Raw genomic sequence first — 22,925 nt, 5'->3', positions numbered from 1 at the left:
ACTCTGGAGACAGTAACAGCCTGGCAGCTACTTTTGAAGTGGGATGTTTTTTGGCTGGCTTACATGATATGGTCTAGCTAGTCCAACGGGGGCAGTCCTCATGCTAGAGAGGCTGGTAGGCCAGCAGCTGCTTAGTCTAGGAGGCTGGCCGTTTCCACAGTCCCATTCTGGTGCAGAAAGCCTTTGGGTTTCCTGGAGAACTGCTGGTTTTCATTTCATGTCAGAAGGACAAAAAAAAAAAAAATTGGGTTCTGATGTCACCAGTAACAGTGGGAACAGTGGTGGCGGCAGTATAACCCGGGTAGATACGCTCATCAGTGGGAGCAAAGGCAAGTAGGCTAAAGCCCAAGGTTTCTCCTCTGACTTGCTTCTGTCTGGGCTGAAGCCCAGATGCCATGCTCAATTCAGACTTTCCATTTCAACTAACCTACTCAAGAAAATCTCTTACAGGCATGTCCAGGAACTAACTTCGGATAATTCTTCCCAGGTGTGCAGAGGCAGGTGACCCCTCGGGCTCACCAGCTTACTAGCCTAGCCTACCTGTCGAGTAACATTCTCTGTCTCTCAAAAAGAAGAACAAGAACAAGAAGCAGCTCATGTTTTTATGTTTATTCAAACTAAATAAAAAATACCAACTTACCATACTTTTGGTGGAGAAGCCCGAGGCAATCTCATAGGAGACTTCCTGTGTCCAGGTCAATATATTTGGGCCGTAGTACTCCACAACAATACTGAGACCTGTATTTTCTAGGTAGACTAATTGAGTCCAAAATGTCAGGGTAATTCCTTTGTCCATAAAGTAAATTTGACTAAAAATATTGTGTTGAAATGCCACATACGGGCATTGTTCTTGGGTTTTGTAAAATATACTTTGGAGCTCCTGATATAAGGGGTATTCCTGATGCTGCAGCCCGTTTTGATCGCTATAACATAACAAATAAGGTCTAATAAGCTGGTTGGTGTAAAACGCTGTCTTTACTGTTGTGTTCATCCACGCGTGTAGCTTGATTGCTTGTGAAATGTCAGACTTGAAAAAGAACATTACGTTATTTTCCATTTTTACCAAAATATTCCCATTGTGATCTGGAAAAGAGAGAGAAGAGAATGTTTACATGTTATTTAGTTTCGTAGTGTTGATTTGTGTGTGCCTGTGCCTGCACGTACATGCATAAGCTATAACACACAAATGGAAATCTGGGAAATTTCCTTCTCTCTTTCCCGTTTGTGGGCTCCGCGGAATCAAACTCAGATTGTCAGGCTTGGTGTTAAGCACTTTTGACCTGCGGAGCCCTCTCACTGGGCCAGATTTGTGTTATTTTAAGTCAGCATAAGTCACGTTTTTATTGACGTATACTTTGAATGAAAAGAATCCCTTCTATTATGACTACGTATCTTGAAAAAAACTAGAGGGAACAAGCAGGAAACTTGGCACGTATTCAAGGAGCACGTCTCTTCACAGCCACCATGTCTCTTTTATTTATCACACCACATATGCAGTGTTTCAAGTAAAGAGGATGAATGTGGCAAGGGCGGGACTATCAGAGAGGAGGATGTTACAGTCAGACTCGTGTTCCCTTCAAATTCGTCTCCCGGAGCTTTCTTCGCCCCTCTAACGACACTGGGGAACAGAGCCTTTAAGGAAGTAATTCTAGTTAAATGAGGTCATAAGCATAGGACACTAACCTAGTGGGACTGGCATCCTTGAAAGAAGAGGAATACACCCTCCAGGAAGATCTCTCTCTCTCTCCCTCTACACACACACACACACACACACACACACACACACACTGAGGTTAGGGTCCTGGGAAGACAGTGAGGAGGAGACTGTCTGTCGGCTCAATAGAATTCATTCCTGATAGTGCCTTGACTCTGGACTGGCAGAAATGTGAGGGAATTTATGTGTATTGTTTAAAGCCCTCAGCCTGTAGTATTGTGTGGGTCATCCTGGTAGGATAATGCATTCCGTACTGGATGAGAAGCCACTGTCTTTCTCACCTTAACAGAGTGCTTGGCCTAAAATGGGACAGGACTAGGGCAACACTCGGAGATGACTGGTTGGAAGCATGGAGTCAGGGGTGTATGGTGCTCAATGTATCTTACATTTGCAAGCAGAGTAAATCACTAATTCATAAATTACCATAAATAATATACTAATTAGCCGGGCCGTGGTGGCGCACACCTTTAATCCCAGCACTCGGGAGGCAGAGACAGGAGGATCTCTGGGAGTTCGAGGCCAGCCTGGTCTACAAGAGCTAGTTTCCAGGACAGGCTCCAAAGCTACAGAGAAACCCTGTCTCGAAAAATAATAATAATAATAATATACTAATTAAATTTGCATAATCAGAAATGTATGCAGTGAATCAAGAGGTGGAAGGGAAGAAATGTGTGTGGGGATGACATAGTGGATATTTTTGGTAAATGATTAAGCAGTTACAGGGTACAATTAAATCTGCATATAAATCGAATCTGTCTACAATTAAAAACCTTTCCAAACAAAACAATAGGTAGGCTGGAGAGATGACTTAGTGGGTAAGGGCTCCTACCACCAAACCTGATGACCTGAGATTGGTCCTGAGAGTCACAGGATGGAAGGAGAGACCCATATCCCCCCCAACGAATAAAAAACAACCAGAAAAATAGGCTGTTTCAGGACAACCTTAGGTGTCAGGTGTCACTTCTCACCTCGACTTTGCTTGAGATATTTAACTTTTACTGTTTGTTACTGTCCATACCATACTAACTGGCTCATGAGTTTCTGGAGCTGTTCTTGTCTTGACCTCCTATCTTGCCATAGAACATTGGAAATATAGGCATGTGCTTCTGTTTCCGGCTTTGCATTGGTTCTGGGGTTCTGAACTCAGGTCCTAATGCAAATGCCTTACTCAGTCGTCATTTATAGAGTTTAGTGAAGGCAAAGAAGGGAAAGAATAAATTAGATCATCGCATTCAGAAGCAGACACAGGCCACCAAAATTACAGAGAAGGAGTGGAAGTGATGGACTGCTCGTGACACAAGGTCGAAAGGATGGGACTTTGATAAACAAAACTGACTTCTTTCAAAGGGGAGGGGGAGCAAAAACAGAAAAACACAATAGTAGCAACGTTTTGCAACAAAGGAAAAGGATGGGCCTTAATGAAATTAAAGATGACAGACAACACATACTGAGGCACAGAAGAAAAGTGCCTGCTCTGGTGGGAGACCTGAGCCAGTCAGTCGAGATGGCGGGCTCTCCAGAACTGACTTGAGCAGGGAAGAGCGGCGATCCGCGGTGACAGGGCAAGGGAACGGGAAAGCGGGATGGCACATGAGACAATGGTGCTAAGTGACCGTGAGAAAGGACCGAGACACACGACCATCTCATGCTGTTAAGATAAACTTCATCAACATATACCTCACATAGGGCGTCCAATGGGATGCAGAGAAAATCTACAGAGTGGCAGCTAAGCACAGAGTAGGTTTACGTCTCACATGTAAGAACTACATGTAATAAAACGAGATCCACACATTCCTCCTATCAGTGGTGACTATCAGTATGAAAGCAAGGGTTTTCCCATACTTGGGAGGAGTGTGGCTCCCCTTGTGACTTCCTGTGTTCCTCTGCTCTTTCTTCGGAGCAGCCCAAGCTCTGCTCCTTCACCCTGCACACTCGCAGCAGCACCTGAAGGCGGCTCCTGACCGGCCCTTCTGTTCCCCAGTTACAGTGATCCATGCTCAGTTCTTAAAAACGTTGCCAGATGAATGCGATATGGCTGTGATTTTTACATTCAGTCCTTGACATGGTCGTCCCATCCCCCACCCCCCAGCCTGTCTCCCCACTCCTGCTTGGTCCCATTTACAGGTGATGCTTTCCACTGCGTTTTCGTTTCCTACGTTTCTGTTCGTTTGGTTTTCCAAAATCCTGCTTTCCTTGCTGGATTTCAGGGTTGGTTTTCTTGTCTTTTATTCACTTCCTTATTTCATTTGCTTTTTCGAATTCTCTTTAAGGTTACTGATTTGAAAAACAAAACAACACAACTAAAACAACATTATAAAACAACAAAAACTAGATTCTTGAGTCCTTGCCTGACATTTCAACTACTTGAGCATGCTCGATTCAGTTACTGAGGAGTTTAGAGAGAATGCCTATTACTGGCGTGTTTTCCCCTTTTATTTCATCTAAGCCTCCAACCTATGGGATGGTATTGCCCCACTCAGAGTAGGTATTTTCCCCTTAATCCTACCTGGAAATACTTAGGGGCTTTCTTTACTAGTCTCCATGCTTTGTCTTTAGGCTTTTCTTTTCTTTTCTTTTTCGAGGCAGGGTTTCTCTGTTGCTTTGGAGCTTGTCCTGGAACTTGCTCTGAAGACCAGGCTGGCCTCGAACTCACAGCGATCTGCCTGCCTCTGCCTCTCAAGTGCTGGGATTAAAGGCATGTGCCATCACCGCCCAGGTAATTCTGGGTATTTCTTCTTCTCCTCCTCCTCCTCTTCTTCTTCTTGCTTTGGTTTTCTCTTTAGGCATTTCTTAGTCAACTTGACAACCATGACTGACCATCAAAGTCCACTGCTTGTCAATTTGACATTCAACCTTAAAACAAACCACTATGGAGTGCCCCCCGCCCCCTGCAATGATCATGTCTTACAATCAAAACACCATCTCTAAGGTTCATCAAAGTCTTAACAGCCTAAACAGTTTGAAGTTTCTTCTGAGACTGAAGGCAAAGTCTTAGCTGTAAACATGATCAAATTAAATACTTTAGAGGCACAGTAACACAGAATAAACACTCTTATTTCAAGGGAGAAAGATGAGGAAAGAAAAATGGGAAATCTTTCAAGACAAATGTTTTGCCCTACAGAAATATTCCTTGTATTCAAGGCATACTATGGTGGTGGGATGTGGGCCCCACGCGCCTAGGGCAGCTACACTGGGATGGCCTTGAAGTCTTCAACCTAAACAGCCTCTCTCTTGAGCTGGCTCCAGGGCCATTCTTGGCAGATATTCTACATTCCTGAAAGTTGCTACATCTTGACTTCTCCAACCAGGAACTGTCTCAGGGACTGTCAGGGACTGCCTGTGGGAATGACAAGTATGTCACACTGCCTAGCTTCAGGGGCTTTCTTTTGGAATTTGGATGGAAGCCTCCACCACTAATAAGGGATTCCCCTCTATATGCTGTAAATACCACTGGTTAATAAAGAAACTGTCTTAGGCCTGTGATAGGGTAAAGTAGAGGTAGGCAGTTGAGTGGGGGGAACTAAACTGAATGCTGGAAGAAAGGAGGCGGAGTCAGGGAGAAGCCATGTAGCCCCACTGGAGACAGACACCGGAACTTTACCTGGTAAGCCACAGCCTCATGGCGATACACAGATTAATGGAGATGGGTTAATTTAAGATATGAGTTAGCAAGAAATATGCTTGAGATATTAGCCAAACAGAATTGTAAATAATATGATTTCTGTGTGATTATTTTGGTTCTGGGAGGCCAGGACAAACAAGCAGCTTCCTACAACACACTACCCCATTAGCTCTTATAGTTTGCATGCCTACAAAACTGTCATAGAGTGGATGAAGCCAAGGTCTATTGCCAATTTCAGGGGTGGCCAGGCTCCCTTAGACCACAGCCACACTGGCCTCTGAGTACCTATGTGACTGAGCATAGTGAAAAAAATCTTGAGAAACAGCTTCTGAGGTCTTCTGTGCTGGCAGGGTACCCTGGAGGCTCCTTTCAAAGGGGAGAGACTCTCACATGCTTGTATTCTTTGATACCTTCGAGTATGCACTGGGTGAGTCCTACCCAGTTCCCAAGGTAACTTTTTCTATGGTTCCAAAGACAAAACACATGGCTTTTAGTTAATAGTGGCAATCTCTTCAGAAAGCAGGCCTTCCTCAGCCTCAAATTTTCACAGACCTTTCTGTGCAAACATCAAAGATTTCCATCCTTATCTGAAAGGATTTATAAAAAAAAAAAAAAAAAAAAAAGATTTCCATCCTTTTTGCTCTCGGTTCCCAAGAACCTTGCTAAAGCAGCCAGTAAAACCTGTAATGCAGGCTGTCTTGACAGTCCCTTCACAAAATTAATTTGATTTTTACTTTAAATCTCAGCCTCTGGATATGAGCAGGCTCTGGACACGAGCAGAACATAGCCAAGTTCTTTGCCAGGCTGGAACATGGATGTCTTCTCAGATTCCTTAACCCAGTCATTCCTGCCCACATTTCTAATGACAGTTTGATCTTCTGAGCTCTCACCAGAACTGGACCATTGAGCTTGGTGTCCAGAACTGTTCTTCCAGAGGCCCTAAGTTCTGTCCCCAGCACTCTTGGCACGGGCAGCTCACAACTGCCTGTAATTCCAGCTCCAGATAACCCTTTTCTGGCATCCCAGGTACCTGGACTCATGTGCTCATAACCCCCCCCCTCACATATGTACATAATTAAAACAAAAGTACATTTTAAGTCTTGCATGTAACATTCCAGAACTGCACTAGCCTGCACCTTCATACTTTTCCAGATTATTACTACAGGTGAGCCTCAGAGGTTTAAGAACTATACCTTTCTAAGCCTGGATGGAGCGGGGAGGACCTTGGACTTCCCAGAGGGCAGACACCCTGCCCTCTCTTAGGACTGGAGGGGAAAGGGGAGGTGGGAGCGGGAGGGAAATGGGAGGAGGGGAGGAAGTGGAAATTTTGAATGGTATTATTTATAAAGCAATAAAAAAAAACCTTTGTCTTAGGCACTGAAAAAAAAAGAACTACAGTCAAATCTGGCTACAATAGTGACTGTATCTGTCTGGTACCATTTTTGTTCTGTGTGGTTTGGTTGATCATGTTCTCATTGACAGAAACAGTTTAGAAGAAGGAGTAATTCATTTTGACTTACGGGTTGAGAGTTGAGTCTCAAGTGAGCTGACTGTCTGACTTTAGGCCCAAATAGGTGCTCACTACCGTGCTAGCAGGAGCCCATGGAAGGGGAGGCTGCTTATTTCATGGTGGGCAGAAAGCAGGGAAGTGCCTGCGCTGGCCGGCTCTCTCCTCTTCTCTTATTTCATTCAGGACTCCAGCCAATGGGATTTTGTGATGACACTCAGGGCAGGTTCCCCAACCTCCTTCAGTTAAGCATCCCTTGCTCTCACAGACATACAAAGAGGTGTATTTTACAAATCTCCTTAGGCATCTTTCAATATAAACATCTCGGACACTTGAGATTTGGAATGACTGCTACTCATCCCCATAAATGTGTTGGAAAGGGCAGCCGGAGATAGGAGCAGTGAGATCAGCCTGGGGATGCTGGCTGCAGGGCAAACCACAAGGATCAACAGAGTTCCGAAGTCAGCAAAACATGCTCTGGGGTGCTTGGCTTGCTGTTCTGAAGTTATGATGTTGAGGGGTAAGAAGAAGGAGGAGGAGGAGGAGTACACATGGGGAGAAGAGATTCTCTAGAAGCCAAGTTAAAAAGGCATTTTAAGGAAAGGCCCAGAGATCATGTTAAATTTTTTCAAAAGGCACCGGTGGATCACTCAAGGTGCCCAAAAAGCGAACTCTGAGTTAAGAAGGCTGACTGGTTGAGAGTCTGCTGAGTTTTGATTTGAAGGGAAACAGCGGAGAGGGACAAAGAGTGCTGCTATACAACACTTTCTTGCAATATATGGGGAAGAAAACTGAAGTGCTGTGAGGTAGAGGGTAACATGGGTTCAAGAAAGGGTTAACTGCAAATTATGACATATAAATCCATTTCTCCAGATGACTGGAAAATTGAGGCTTAACTATTTTGGGTGGTTTGTTTGTGGATTAGAATATAGATCTATATAAACCTACATTGGGGTTTGGGGGGTTTAACTCACTGGTAGTGTGTAAGAAAGGTTAAAGGACAACCTTCAGGTGGCAGAGCTGCTCTCCTTCATGCCTTCTCTGAGGCAGGGTCTTCCCACCAGTTATAAACTAAGCTAGCTGGCCAGCAATCTCCTATCTTTGCTCCCAACCTCTCATTTCCCATGGGTGTGCTGGGATAATAAATGCTATGTTACTGTGCCCAGTCCTGGGGATCCAAACTTGGGTCACTGGGCTTGAGCAGCAAGCGTTTGTATACACGGAGTATCTCCCTGCTTTGGTTGTGTCCTTTCAAAAGGTGTCCACATGAAAATAAGGTGCACATGAAGAACACAGTACAGTAACAGGAGGAGAGACTGGACTGATGTGTCCTTGAGATGGGTTACTGGTGTAGGAGGTCCTTCTGTATTCGTGTTCATTTCATTGGTTAAATAAAGAAGCTGCCTTGGCCTTTTGATAGGGCAGCCCATAGGTGGGCAGAGGAGACAGAACAGAATGCTGGGAAGAAGTTAAGTGTGGCAGACGCCATGTTTCTCCTGCCTGAGACAGACATTGGTTAGACCCTTGCCAGTAAACCACAATCACATGGTGCTACCCAGATTACTAGATATGGGTTAAAGTAAGATGTAAGAATTAGCCAAAAAGAGGCTAGACATAATGGGCCAGACAGTAATCTAATTAATACCAGTTCCGTGTGATTATTTCAGGCATAAGCTAGCCAGGTGGTGGGACACATCTCTCTCTCTCCTCTCTCTCTCTCTCTCTCTCTCTCTCTCTCCTCTCTCTCTCTCTCTCTCTCTCTCTCTCTTTACTACAGGTTACTGTGGGACAATGGTCTTGTACTCTGTAATGATTTGTCACTTGTATTGGTTTAATAAAATGTTGATTGGCCAGTAGCCAGGCAGGAAAATGTAGGCAGGGCAACCCGAATAGGAGAATTCTGGGAGGAGCAAAGGCTCAGTCTGCAGTCGTCACCCAGACACAGAGGAAGTAAATGAGAATGTCTCACTGATGAAAGGTACCAAGCCATGTGCCTAACACAGACAAGAATTATGGATTAATTTAAGATGTAAGAGTTAGCTAAAAATATGCCTAAGTTATTGGCCAAATAGTGTTGTGATTAATATAGTTTCTGTGTGATTATTCAGGTCTGGGTAGCCCAGAAACAAACAGTTTCTGCCTACAAAGGGGAAAGGCAAAAATAAAACAAAGAGAAAACACCACCCACTCCCCAAATTCCAGGTTACAGAGGAGCATGTTCTGCTGGCAACTTGATTTCTGGTTCCTAGCTGGCTTGTAGGACTGTGGCATGGAGCTACAGATCAAGGTACTTAGTTGTGCGAACCTTAGGAACATTAAACAATATAACACTTTCAGAGTTCGAGGTCAGCCTTGTCTGCAAAGTTCAGTTCCAGGACAGACAGGGTTGTTACACAGAGGAGCTCTGCTCAAAAGAACAAAACAAAACAAAAGACAGCACAGCACCTCCTACCCTGACAAATAAATAAACTTCTCCCTTAGCATCTGCCAACCTAGTGAAATGAAACTTTTGAGTCCACCATTCTGCCACATGGGATCACAGTTTAACACTGGTCAAGTTTAAAAGTGATTAAGCTTTAGGTGGCTAAATATATACCCACAGCCATCAAAGGCGCCAAATATTGGAACACCAATACAACGAAACCCAGAATACTTTTGGCAGGGTTGAGAACTCCTCACCTGAAATGATGTTGTGGATTTTGCTGCCACCTGATAACTTTGACAGATTGCTCTCTCCTGACTCTGCTGTTAAAATTCCACGAATGCTGTAGTTTTTGTAGAAATAGTATATGTTGCTGTCATCCCACAAGATCAAATCCGGCAGGGCCGAGTAAAGGAAATATGCTTTCAATGTTCTGTCCACGGGCACCTCTAGTTGGAAGTCCTGGAGTACCCACTTTGGTGCATCCTCGTTATACAGCAGCAAGAACATCTTTTTGGTGGTAGTGCATGGGGAGCAATAGGATACTAGTGCAGCAAGCTCCAGAGGGTGCCACGTGTAAGCCAAATAATGTATTTCTACTTCGTCGTTACTACCAAACTTCAGCACGTCTTTCAGTTCTGAGATATCTAGTATTTTTTCATATTTAAATTTAGGATATCCAAGATAAATTTCATTTTTTGTCCATATTGCCATTCTGCTTCTTTTTTTTTCAAACTAGAAAAGAAAAAAAGGAAAAATTTTCAGGGACAGAGAGTGGTCTGGCAATTTCTGTCTTCTGTCTTTTCCTGCTCTTGACAGTGAAGAGCAGAGAGTGAGGGGAGTGCCAGCTCTTCAGTGGCACAGACTCCTGGGCTCCCGAGACTCTGGCTTTCATCCCCAGCACCAAAGTGATGAAGTGAAAAGGAGGTAGTTACCGAGCTATTACCAAGCATATTTCAGAATAAAACTTTAGGAACTGACGTCCAATAGAGAAAAACATGTCATACTAGATATCATGAAAAGACATAGTTACATTAATTTTTCCTCATATTTCTAGCAGTAGAAAGAATCAATGATATTTTCCTTTACACTTGAAAATATCAGCCTTTCTTGGCTTCTTATTGATCACTCTTGCCGTGGTCGTGAACACCTGTAGTAGTCCCAGAAGCTGGGAGCTTGAGGGAGGCTACTTCTTAGTTAGATGCAGTGTGTAATTTGTCTCAATTACAAACAAACAAACAAACTAACCCAAATATCCCATGAAACAAGAAAAAAACCAGTTTTCTTTGTTTTAATTTTTATCATTTTACACTATCATCTATGTGTTTCTCTGATATTAGATGACTCAAAGTATGATATTAACAATGCATTAGAAGTAAAATATGAGACCATACAAAGGACTGGAGTATAAATACAAAGACACAGTCACAAGCTTCTACAGTGTTGTGACATTGTATGCTATTTTTTTATCGATTTTTATTGAGCTTTACATAGTATATCATTGAAAAGTAAACCTGATAAGTTAAAGATTATTATTATAAATCTCAGTTTTACCACTAAAAATAGTTCCTATTTTAAAAAATCTATATGAGACAATGCAAAAATACTAAAAATTTTTACAGTCCATTTAGAATGAGGTAAGAATGAAGAAACAAAGGACCAAAGAACCAGTGGGATAGAAAGAAAATAGATGTTGCTGTTGGGAGGTGACTCAGTGGTAGAATGATTGACAACGATGCATGAGGACCTAGCTTCAATGCCTGGTAGAGGGGAAAAGAAGCCAAAACAGTGGTCTTTTCCTCCCAAAGGTTTGGGGTGTATGTGTGTGTGTGTATGCCCACAGGTATTCAGGTGCCCAGGGAGGCCAAACAAATACCTTGGATCTCTCAGTACTGAGCTCTAGTACAGTCTTTGAGAGCTGCCTGTCATAGGTGCTAGGATCTGAACTCTGATCTTCATGATTGAGCAGCAAGCACTCCTCACCATCGAGCAATCTCTCCAGCCTCCCAATTACTAGTCTTAATCCAGCTATAGTAATAGTTAACACTACGTCTAAACAGATTCTACTCAACGGCAGAGATTATCATCATGGATTAAAAAAACAACAACAACACAAAAACTTTTAAGTCTATAAAAAACTCTCCTTAAATACAAAGATACAGAAAGGGTGATGGTTAAAGAGAAGAAAGACACGAGCAAGAAATACATAAGACCTAGGGACTGGAAGTGAGGTTCTGGGTTCTAACTCCAGCACTATGAAAGAAAAAACAGGATGTCTAGATATAAGATTAAAATGAAATGCCACTTTACACCACTAAGTTGAAGTTCTGGAAGATGGGATATGCCAGAGTTGGGTAAAGGCAGAACCACTATGAAGAAAAAAAAAAAAAACCTGCTATAGATATTTTGTAATTACTACAAGCTTTTAAAATGAATATTGATACTGATATGTAATAGAAGAAAGACCCTACTATGGCATCCCTTCAGAGCTCTCAGCTACTTCTTTAATATGGAAACAGAGATGTTTGATTTGAGAATTTCTTCTTTTCTGATACAGAAATGTGTCTTCCCAATCTTTCCAATTCCTGTGATCAAAAACTAACCAAGGGCAGCCCCAAGGGAGAAGGATTTGGGTTGATTTGGCTCCCAGTCCCAGGTTGCAGTTCAACACTGTAAGGAGGTCAAGATGGGAGCTGGAAGCAGTGTCGCATCCACAGTCAAGAGCAGAGAGAGAATGAAAGCATGTGAACTTGTGTTCTCCACACTGGCGCCCTCTCTCGCTGGTGCCCATTGCTCCACACACGACCCAGTTCAGAACCAAACCCTAGGAAATGGCGCTGGCTACTTCGAGGCTGGGCCTTCACCACCAATTAACAATAGAGATGATCCACAGAGGCCAACTTGGTAATTACTCAATAGATTTCCCTTTCCAGGTGTCACATGTAAGTAACCCACATAAATACTGTGAATTCAAACACCTAAGCGACCGTGAGCTGGCTGCTGTGTAGGAACACTCCAGAGGGAAACACTTTAAAGAAACGGTTCTTTTATTTTTGAGATTTTAATATAATTACATCATTTTCCCCTTTCTTTCTATTACTCCAAATTCTTCCATATCCCCTTCTTGTTCTCTCTCAAATACATGACCTCTTTTCCATATGTGTATGCTTGTATATTCTTAAGTATCACCGGCATTTTTAAACTATCCTAGTGTTTACAACATTTAATTTTTAGATTTATTTTATCATTTCATGTATATGAGTGTTTTGCTTAGATAAATGTCTGTACATCCATGTGCATTTCTGATGCCTAAGGAGGTCAAAAGAGGGTATTGGATCCCTTCGGACTGGAGTTACAGATGTTTCTGAGCTACCATGTGGGTGCTGGGACTCAAAGTCAGGTCCTCTGGGAGAGCACTCAGCGCTCTTTGCTGCTAAGCCAATCTCCAGTCCCTCCACTTTCTGTAATGAAAGCTGACAGAGGTTTGGATGTATTAGGATCTCTTTGGAGGTTATTGTTTTATGCAAAAAGAGTTTGTTCCATGCCCTCCCCCCAACTTTACTCTGTCCTAAGGCTTCGCCTCCTGGTATCTGAACTTTGACGGTCAGAGGTCAGTCCTGAGGACAGCGCACATGTTAAAATTTGCATCTTCTTCTGGGCCAGCCCTTTGGGACAGCTTTTTTCCTCCCAGAATTTCTCTTACTGTGGGAAAGTTGTGGGGAGGTGGGGATTGGGAGTACGTGGTGGGGTGGGAGTGTTCTCTTTGAAAGGATGAATTCAATCAAGACACAGGTTAAGTGAAAGCTCATTTCCCAAAGCATCAGTGGGGTTGATAAAGCTGAGCAGAGCACCCCAAGGCAAGAGTGGGGTGAGCTTCCCTGAGGTGGGGAGCAGCTTGGTGGGTCCTATGTTGTGGCTCTATGAAACGCTTTATGAAGTGTTTGTGAGGTGGGTGTCAGAGCAGCCACGCTCATTACCACCGAAGCTGAGAATGTTGTAAGAAAGCCAGGCCCTATCTTTGCTACCAGGAATAGCCCAGCCCTACTGTCCAGGATTCACGGCAACTGGAACTGTAGCCACACATCATTCAGACCATCCTTCATGGTTGACTTGGTTATTTCATACATTTTAATGTTCAACATATGTGCTTGCTTTTGCCATGTTTCTTTAGGAGCCCAACGATGTATTAAAAGAACATTTACATTTTTGTGCAATATTTATGTTTTGTAGTGAGAATGCTTTGGTATCTATTCCCCATACTATTGTGGGCAGGTTGGTTAACTTTTGAAAGCACACAGGATCTTGGGGGAACATATATAGGGAAGCTCAGTCCTCACAGTGTGACTGCGTTGCTCTTCATGATAGCATACAAGATTAATTTTTTTCTTTGTCACTGGGGATAACATCTTTATTGCTAAGATACCTCAGAAAACTTGAATTTCAGAGATATAGTTGTTTACATCTTTAAATAACTGTCTTTAGCCAAATATGAGCTTGAACATGCTGAATCTTTTTTTTTGTTTGTTCTTTTTTTTTTTTTTTTTCGAGACAGGGTTTCTCTGTGGCTTTGGAGCCTGTCCTAGAACTAGCTCTGTAGACCAGGCTGGTCTCGAACTCACAAAGATCCGCCTGCCTCTGCCTCCCGAGTGCTGGGATTAAAGGCGTGCGCCACCACTGCCCGGCCGTGCTGAATCTTGTATGGTCTTAGGAGGTTAGTGGGGCTATTGGCTGAGAGAGAAAATAACCATGCAAAAAGATGCTTTGTAGAGCCCCTAATATAGTACTGAATAAACATTATAGTAATATATAGATAACACACATACTCACATTTATCACCTTTCACTAACCTTAAATAAATACCTGACCTTACACCACTTTCTTCTTGAAACGCCAACAACGCCATTTTCAGGAGCACCGTCTTTCTTGCCCAGTCTTCTAAATGACCCCTCAGTTTTTACGTAAATACCACCACTTATTATAAAAACAATTGCACCTTTGAGTATGGTCACATCACTGACGTTGTGCCTGTCAGTTTCACTCAGGCTACCTGGGGGGATTCTTATCCTGGTCCAGGTAAGGAAGGAATCATTTGTTTGGAAGGTTTCATCTTCAGTGACCAGGACAGAAAACGTATAAACGCAGACACCACTGCCACTCATCAATGGACTTCCAGCAGGCAGCGTGACTGGTAAGTCTGCTGGGCCTGAGGAGAGGAGCAACAATGGAAACGTCAGAAGGAAGGGGCGATTGGAAACGAAGCAATCTTGAAAAGCCACTTTGGTTCCTCTTATCTCTTTCACTACATCATCTGAGGACATTGGCAGAGTAAAGTTCCAGGTTCTAAGGAAAGAAAAATGAAAAAGAAAAGAAAAAAGAGAGAAGAAAAATTATCTCTGCTTTCTCTGATCCATCATGCACAGTTTATACATCTAAAAAAATTCTAAGCTTTTATCAACATAGGCTGCCATGGCTCCATTTGTTTATTCTTCACTCAGAGAGGAAAATACTCTTGATTTTGGATGCTCTTTTTTCTGCAGTATGTCTCACTAACGCCAAGTAAACAGTCCTATCCCCCTCTTTCTTAACATACAGTTTTACACATTACCTATTGCTTTCTTGTATGACAGATGAAGACAAATCCCTTAGATATGCCTTTCCTTCTTCCCTCTGAAGTCAACTATACCACACTTATTAATTTCATCAGCGGGTCCTTCTATGGTTACTGCTATATAAAGCAGACAATAACAGGTGTCATGCAATGGGTGTAGAGAAGCAGGAAACTTTCTGTTCTGCCGAGGGAGATCTGAGAAGGGTAGCAACTTTAAAACCGCACAGTTTAAGTCATCCCTCAAAAACCAGATGTGAGAGATACCACAAGCCCCAGAAATTGAGCAGTTTCTGCATGTTGAGGAGAAGCTGCATGGTGGCAGCTGCAAATCAACATGCAGATGCTCCCAGCAGCATGGTACACAGCAGAGCTGAAGGGAAGTATAACCAAGGTGCTTGCCAACTTGAGAGTGACTGAACCAGGAGTCATGTTCATATAATAGTGGCACCGGGTGGGCAAGTGGGGATGTCCCGACCACTGAATGGGTGTGAACCATAGTTTACAACGGTGGAATATTTGGCGTGTAAGTTATCATTCAACAAAGCTTGTTAAAAATAGGAAAGGGCCGGGCAGTGGTGGCACACACCTTTAATCCCAGCCCTTCTGCTCCATCAGAGACAGCCTGCAGTTTGGTTTTATAGGGACCGCTGGTCCTACATTGCCACAGTGTTATAAAAGCATGAATAATTTGAGTTCCGACTTACTCCTCCGAAGATCTGAGTGGCACTTCTTTACCTATTCATTGCAGTTTTCTGCAAGTCTTGGAACTTGTCACCCCTCACCCACACTGAGAAGACTCCCGATTTGGCCACTTCACTTTCAGGAAAGTACTCCCGCCGCCCTCTCCTGCAGGCCTGGGTCGGGCAGTGTGTCACTCAGTAGCCTGGGTTCACTTCCATGGGAACATCTCGGTTCCCTTGTTGAAGACAGTAACTATATCCCTTAGCTCCAACCCACTCTGCCTGTGACTAGGTGCTCAGGAGGTTAAGAAAGCCTGTCTGTACCTTGTGATCTACCTTTGCTGGTTAACAGAGGTTGCCTTTCTGGTTATTAGAGAACCTGTGTGTTATGGGGCACTGGTGGAGGCAGGGACTATTACAGTCACACACAGCTATAGTCCACTTTCACAGCTGAGCTGGGAACATTTAGGGACATGGTCACCGCTTTTGAGGCTTTTAGATTGAGGGTTAGGTTTTTAAACACCAGTCTGACTGGTGTTTTCTGAGTTGATTGTCAGCCGAAATGATCGCAAGTTATTTTTCCTGTAGCATAAAGGAATTCTTCCCTTGGAAATCTCATGTCAGATACATTTTATAAAAGTCCACTAATGTTTTCAAATCTCGTTTAAAGTTTCCGATTTTTAAATTAAAGGTAAATTAAAAAATTAAATACCCCTCCAAACTTAAGGGATTCGGTTGATAGGTGATCCTCTTCATTAACGTGTGAATGTGAGGGTGTTGCCCCAGGGTGTTCAACAAGTTGGTTAGTATTTTGGAATTCTGAAAAAACAAAAACAAAAACAGATAAAGTTTCTCTTTTATTATTTTCATAGCCAAAGGTATTTGGATATACTTTCATGTATTTAATAATGTTCTTTTAATTAAGATATTGTTTATGCTTATATATATATATTCAACAAACTTTCGAGATTTATTTTTTGTTTCTTTTCTTTTTTTTTTTTTTTTTTTTTTGATTTTTGAGACAGGGTTTCTCCTTATCTTTTTTTGGTTCCTGTCCTGGAACTAGCTCTTCTAGACCAGGCTGGCCTTGAACTCACAGAGATCCGCCTGCCTCTGCCTCCTGAGTGCTGGGATTAAAGGCGTGCGCCACCACTACCCAGCTTATTTTTTGTTTCTTTTAACCATCTAGCTTCTTCCCCCTAAGAATTTTATGAAAAGAGGTGCAGCTCCACGGGACAGTGCTCGCTCTGGTCTATAAATGAATATAAGCCACGGTATGGGAGCCAACATATTAAGGGTATCTTTGCTTCATCAGAAGCCTACGTGAATGAAGACTGCTGAGATCCTGAAAATACAGAAACCTAAGTTTTTCTTTTTATTTTTATTTTGTGTTTTTGTTGTGGGTAACGGTGTGCATTGCCATGGCACACATGTGGAGGTCACAGGGCACACATGTGGAGGTCACAGGGCACACATGTGGAGGTCACAGGGCACACATGTGGAGGTCACAGGGCACACATGTGGAGGTCAGCCATGGTACACATGTGGAGGTCACAGGGCACACATGTGGAGGTCACAGGGCACACATGTGGAGGTCACAGGGCACACATGTGGAGGTCACAGGGCACACATGTGGAGGTCACAGGGCACACATGTGGAGGTCACAGGGCACACATGTGGAGGTCACAGGGCACACATGTGGAGGTCAGCCATGGTACACATGTGGAGGTCAGCCATGACACACATGTGGAGGTCACAGGGCACACATGTGGAGGTCACAGGGCACACATGTGGAGGTCAGCCATGGTACACATGTGGAGGTCTCAGGGCAACCTGAGGGAATCACTTCTCTCCCTCACCTGGGTCACAGGGATTGAACTCAGGTCATTCAGGCTTGGTGGCAAGAAACTTCACCTGCTAACCAACTTTAGTGGTTCCAGAAAAATAATAATACTAAAAATCTGTCAGCATTCAATATACTGAGGTGATCATCCCATCTGAAGCACTTCATTAATGCTGACATTTCCACATCACTTTTCCCCTGCTCTACTGAAGGTCCCCAGAATTTGACCTTGATTCCTTCTCTCTCCCCACAGTGCGTTCTTCTGGCCTCCATAGACATTGAAACATCCCTCCCCAAAGTTCAAAATATCTGTGTACCAAAGGACACTCTCAGCAAGGTGAGAAGACCAGCTAGGCACGGTGGTCCATGCCACTAATCCCAGAACCAGGGAGACAGGAATCTGCCTGGTCTACAGAATGAGTTCCAGGACAGATAAGACTACATAGAGAAACCCTGTTTCAAAAAACCAAACAAACAAACAACCCCCAAAACAACAACAAAACCCTTAAAAAAAAAACCCCAACCAACTAACCAAACAAACAAACAAAAAATAAAAGTAAGGTAAAGAAAAGCAGCCCATAGAAGAAAGAAAATACTTGCTAATCACATCTGGCACAGGATATTAATATTCAGAATAATGCCCAGTAATTCCGAAAGAACATGACCACAAATGAACAAAGACTTAAAAAGACATCTTTTCCCAAAGTAGATTATGTAAATGGTCGATAGGAACATGAAGAGATGGTCAGCATCCCCAGTCCTTACAGAAGGCAGATCTAACCACAATGATGTTGGCAATGTGACACACACTTTTAATCCTCGTACTCAGGAGGAAAAAGCAGGTAGATCTCTGAGTTTGAGGCCAGCTAGAGCTATTTAGTGAGGTTATGCCTAAAACAAACAAACAAACAAGCAAGCAAACAGCACACACAGTGAGATTTCCCCTATGTTGGGGATAGCTATTTCAAAAAGCAAAACAACATCACTGATTGATTCCACAAAACCTGCAAAGTGTGGCTGAGGGTATGGAAGAATTGGAGCCTTTTGTGAACCAGGAATATAGGGCCATGAAAGGCTTTGAGAAACACTACAGGTTTCTAAAAGAATTTAAAGCAGAATTGTAGCACAAATTCTAATTGGTCTTAATAAATAAAACCAGGAGTCAGATATTAGGGAGTGAAAGCTGAAGGGTCAGAGAAGCAGAGCAGCCAGTCACTGGAGAGTTCTTACCTCTACTGATGCTTGTACAAACAAAGGGGTGATCCTGACCTCAGATTGCATCTCCAGATGCCTGTCAACCCCTGGAATCCAGACAAAGGTGGAAGAAGAGGACTGGTTCCACAAAGCTGTCTTCCAGCCTTGACACACATGCTCTGGCACGTCTCCACTCCCCACACGTCTTATGCAAACACATGCCACACCGCTCCCCACGCTCCCCACTAAAACAGCGACAGGCTCGTGAGAGAATAGTAGCCTATATTGATTTTCCTCAGTATGCTTGAGTTGTAACAGAAAACAAAATTTAAGTCTTCAAAGCAGTAAATTTGTAGCAAATATAAGGAAGGGCTGACACATTTGCTGTGTTACAACTTAGCTATGTTTTTTAAGGCATCACTTCAATAGAGCATATCCTTAAGGCACAGAAATGACCCTCTCTTCCCCCCATGAGAGAATACTCAACAGAGAGATTTACAATTTTTTTTGTTTTGGTTTGGTTTTTTCGAGACAGGGTTTCTCAGAGTAACCTTGGCTATACTGAAACTAGCTCTATAGACCAGGCTGGTCTTGAACTCAGAGATTTGTCTGCCTCTGCCTCCCAAGTGCTGGGATTAAAGGTGTGTGCCACCACCGCAGGCTAGAGAAGTTTACAATTGTAGAGCTCAAGGTCAAGGTCAAGATATCTATAGTGACTAAGCTGAACAAGGGGGCCGTAAAAGTGTTTTAAGCTGGTTTCAGGAAGCTTAGAAGACTATCCATTGACTATAGCTTACACTCAGTCCTTAAAGACAGGCGGCCTGTGTGATCTAACCTAAGATGATGTTTGTACTTACGAGAGAAGGTTTCTCCGCGGTCCATTCCAACTCTTCGCTGCTGGAAATTTCTGGATCATATACCCATATAGTGATAGTCTATAAAAGAAAATATGAGAGGCACAAATCAGGCTCAGTGGGTTATAAAAAAGAAGAGTACACTAAATTGGGAGGGGGTGAGGACAGAGGGTGAATCTTGGAGTAGTTTGGGGGAGGGATAATGGTTGGTATAAACAAAATACATTCTATGCATACATAAAATTATCAGAGAATATTAAAAATACACAAAACATTTGCATTTCCTTTTATTTTATACAAATTTCATTTTTTGTTGTTGTTGTTGTGGCAAAACCACTCAAAATGTTCTTAATTAATTCAAAAGTTTTCATTACTGGGGCTGAAGCGATGGTTCCGTGGTTAAGAGTACTAGCTACTCAGAGAGACTTGGGTTTAATTGCCAGCACCTACATGGGGACTGACAACCATCTTTAACTCCAGGTATGAAGGCTCCAGTGCTCTCTGCTGCCTCTGCAGGCAGCAGGCAGGCAGGTGGCACACGGTTGTAGGTACAATATGCATACACGTAAAAACAAAAGTGAGAAAACGGTTTTCATTATTTTCTATTTTAAAACATCAAAAGCAGTGTTGGTAGTTTTTAATAACTAGAACAACACAAAGGTCCATGAAGTGTTAAAAAAAATCTTTCTATAACTGGAAGTAATTGATAATAATATCCTGTATTAATGATCACACACCTTTCTTCGTAAATGGACGTGGCAGCCTTCCTACACTTCCCCACGTTTTATGGAAAACGAAATCACCCTCTGCACACCATTTGTAACTTATCCTTAGCATTTGACATCATAGGTTAATAAAAACAGATACCATTTTTCCTTATTTTTTCTTGAATAATTTATTCACATTGCCCAAAGCAAATTATATGACAAAGAGAACGACAGCAACCAAATGCCTCCCCTTTCCATCACTCAGTTCCCACCCACAGGGACCCAGTTAGTTATTGGCTCCATTTCTCTAAGTTCTGAAAACCTTTCTATAGAACCAAGAAAGATACTTCTCCCCTCCTTTTAGTACAAATACACACCCATGGGCAAATCTGATGGAGACAATTCCTCCACGTGTGCTTTCCTGTCAGATGGCTGTGTCAAGTTGACAATTAAAGATAACCAGGACACTTGGGTTCCAGGGATCAAACCCAAGTCACCAAGTTGTGCGGCTCCACACACATACTGTGCCTTTTTGCTGGCTCCACATAGTGAGTTTCCCAGCTACTACCCAGCAGTTTCCGCGGTAGGCCTGCCATAGCAATATGTGAGAGCTCTTTCCTTCTATCTCCTCGGACAGCGCCACTCAGATCGATGAAAAATGGAATTTTGATGTAGTTTGACTGTGTTTGCTTTGTGAGAAAATGCAAAGGTCTCTCCCTGTGTTCAAGGTCCACGTTCATGTCCCTTGCACATATTTTTCTTCTGGGTTGTTGCTGAGAGGGGGGGATGATTGTCTGTTCTTGAATATCTGCCTGGAGGTCGTCATTATTTGGTTTAAAATACTTTGTAATTCTTCAAGCTGAAGAGATGGATCAGGGGTTAAGAGCACTGACAGCTCATTCAAAGGATCTGGTTTTAATTCCCAGCACCCACATGGTGGCTCACAACTGTCTGTAACTCCTGCCTTAGAGGATCCAACACCCTCCTCTGGGGGCACTGTATGTACGTGGTGTGCAGTCGTACAGGCAGGTAAAAAAGAAAAATCTGTATGCATAAAACTAAATAAACATTAGAAAAACTTTGTAATGCTCATTTTGGTTTCTTTTATAACCCGTAAACACATGTATTTAAAATCTCCATTATCTGGGGACTGGAGAGATGGCTCGGTGTTTAAAATTTAAGAGCTCTGCTGTTCTTCTGAGGGGCCAGGTTTGATTCAGAGACATGTTGGCTCATATTCATCTGTAATTCCAATTCCAGAGAATCAGGTGCCCTATTCTGGCCTCCAAAGGCACTCCATCTGCATGGCACACATACATACATGCAGGCCAAACACTCACACATTAGATTTCCCTATGGTGGAGGCTGGGTGTAAGGGTATATGTCCATAATCCCCAGAAATCTAAGAGCAGAGTCAGGAAGACTGCAAGCTCAAAGCCATCTTGGGTTGCCTAGTGAGGGAGAAAAACAAAACAAAAAAATCTGAGCCTGGAGACTTTCTAAGAAATTCTATTATTAATTCCTAAATTAATTGCCTAGTTGTTACAGAAGGCATGGCCCATCATCTGCCTTCGTTGACACAGAGCCTGCCAAATGTTCTGGAAGTGTGAGATGGGTATATAGCATGAGATATTAACTATAGCATAATAAATAATTATTATATTAAATTTATTCATGGCATTTAAGTCCTTGCTGACTTCTGGTGATGGTTTTAGCTGCACCTGAGCTAGCCATTGTGATGGTCTGGCCTTAGCTTCTTGGCTTGGCTGTTTTGTTTTGATGAGCTGAGTGGCAGGTTTCTCTTACTTGCTTCTGTAATGATTCTTAGGTCATAAATATGGGGATGGAGTCTTTCTTTGTGGAAAATCTTAGTGATAAGTCCCTAAGTACTGTGATGATGTTTTATAGCCTTTGTTTTGATACTATTCTAGGTGATGCTGACCGATTCCTGGGATGCCTAATACCAATAGACAATATTAGATGATTGCTTTTTGTCTTCTAGACATCTACTTAAAATTTTATTTATTATCGTGTGTGTACTCGTGTATATGTGGTTGGTGGTTGTGTCATGGTGTGTGGAGGTAAGAGAACAATTGTGTGGAGCTTGCTTCTCTCTTCCCGCCTCTATGTGGGTTCTGGGAATGGAGTGCCGGTCACCATGCTTGCACGGCAACTGCCTGCTGTTGATACTTCTTGTTGCTATTTTATGCCAACTTTTTGCATATTTTCAAAAAGATGTCAATAATTTTCTGAACCGGGTCAAGTTTTAGATTTTAGAATTATACTGGATTTATAAATTGAATAAGCAGCTTTGTATAATGCCTTTCAACAAGCTGTAACGACACAACGATGAGGGTAGGGACATGTCCCGCCTGCTACTGTGTGCCCCGCACATAGATTAAGAGATGCTAGAGATCAGATAGTCATGGTCTGCTGGGACATCATTAGCATCATTTGCTCTGCAAAGGCAGCAAGGACTCCGAGGAGACCATCTGCTGCTGGCGCTTTTCAGAACATTTGTAAATTTCTTCCCGCTCTCTTTAGTAGAATTTGGCCTTGCCACCTTTGGGGTCAACTCAGTTAAATCTAGAAAAATCTAGATTTAAAAGGCATTATTAAAGAGTTTTGTGAAGCCGGGCGGTGATGGCGCACGCCTTTAATCCCAGCACTTGGGAGGCAGAGGCAGGCGAATCTCTGTGAGTTCGAGGCCAGCCTGGTCTAGAAGAGCTAGTTCCAGGACAGGAACCAAAAGCTACGGAGAAACACTGTCTCAA

At 42.9% G+C, this 22,925-nt stretch overlaps 1 protein-coding gene across 1 annotated transcript in view; it reads right to left on the bottom strand.

Annotated features, from left to right (window-relative positions):
* Positions 1-22,925, bottom strand: part of Catspere (catsper channel auxiliary subunit epsilon) — a 90,781-nt gene that overhangs the window by 40,755 nt on the left and 27,101 nt on the right. Inside the window, exons 5-9 of the mRNA XM_041635242.1 lie at positions 19,448-19,525; positions 16,266-16,372; positions 14,113-14,605; positions 9,523-10,000; positions 641-1,083 (exon numbers count right to left, since the gene is read on the bottom strand). Of these exons, the coding sequence (XP_041491176.1) occupies positions 641-1,083; positions 9,523-10,000; positions 14,113-14,605; positions 16,266-16,372; positions 19,448-19,525 (1,599 nt within the window). The remainder of the gene's footprint in view (positions 1-640; positions 1,084-9,522; positions 10,001-14,112; positions 14,606-16,265; positions 16,373-19,447; positions 19,526-22,925) is intronic.

The sequence above is a fragment of the Microtus oregoni genome, unplaced genomic scaffold (assembly GCF_018167655.1).
Source record: "Microtus oregoni isolate MIOR12 unplaced genomic scaffold, Mior012 000047F_ref0000412, whole genome shotgun sequence".
In the NCBI taxonomy this organism is placed as follows: Eukaryota; Metazoa; Chordata; class Mammalia; order Rodentia; family Cricetidae; genus Microtus; species Microtus oregoni.
This window is presented reverse-complemented; position numbering and strand designations above follow the sequence as displayed.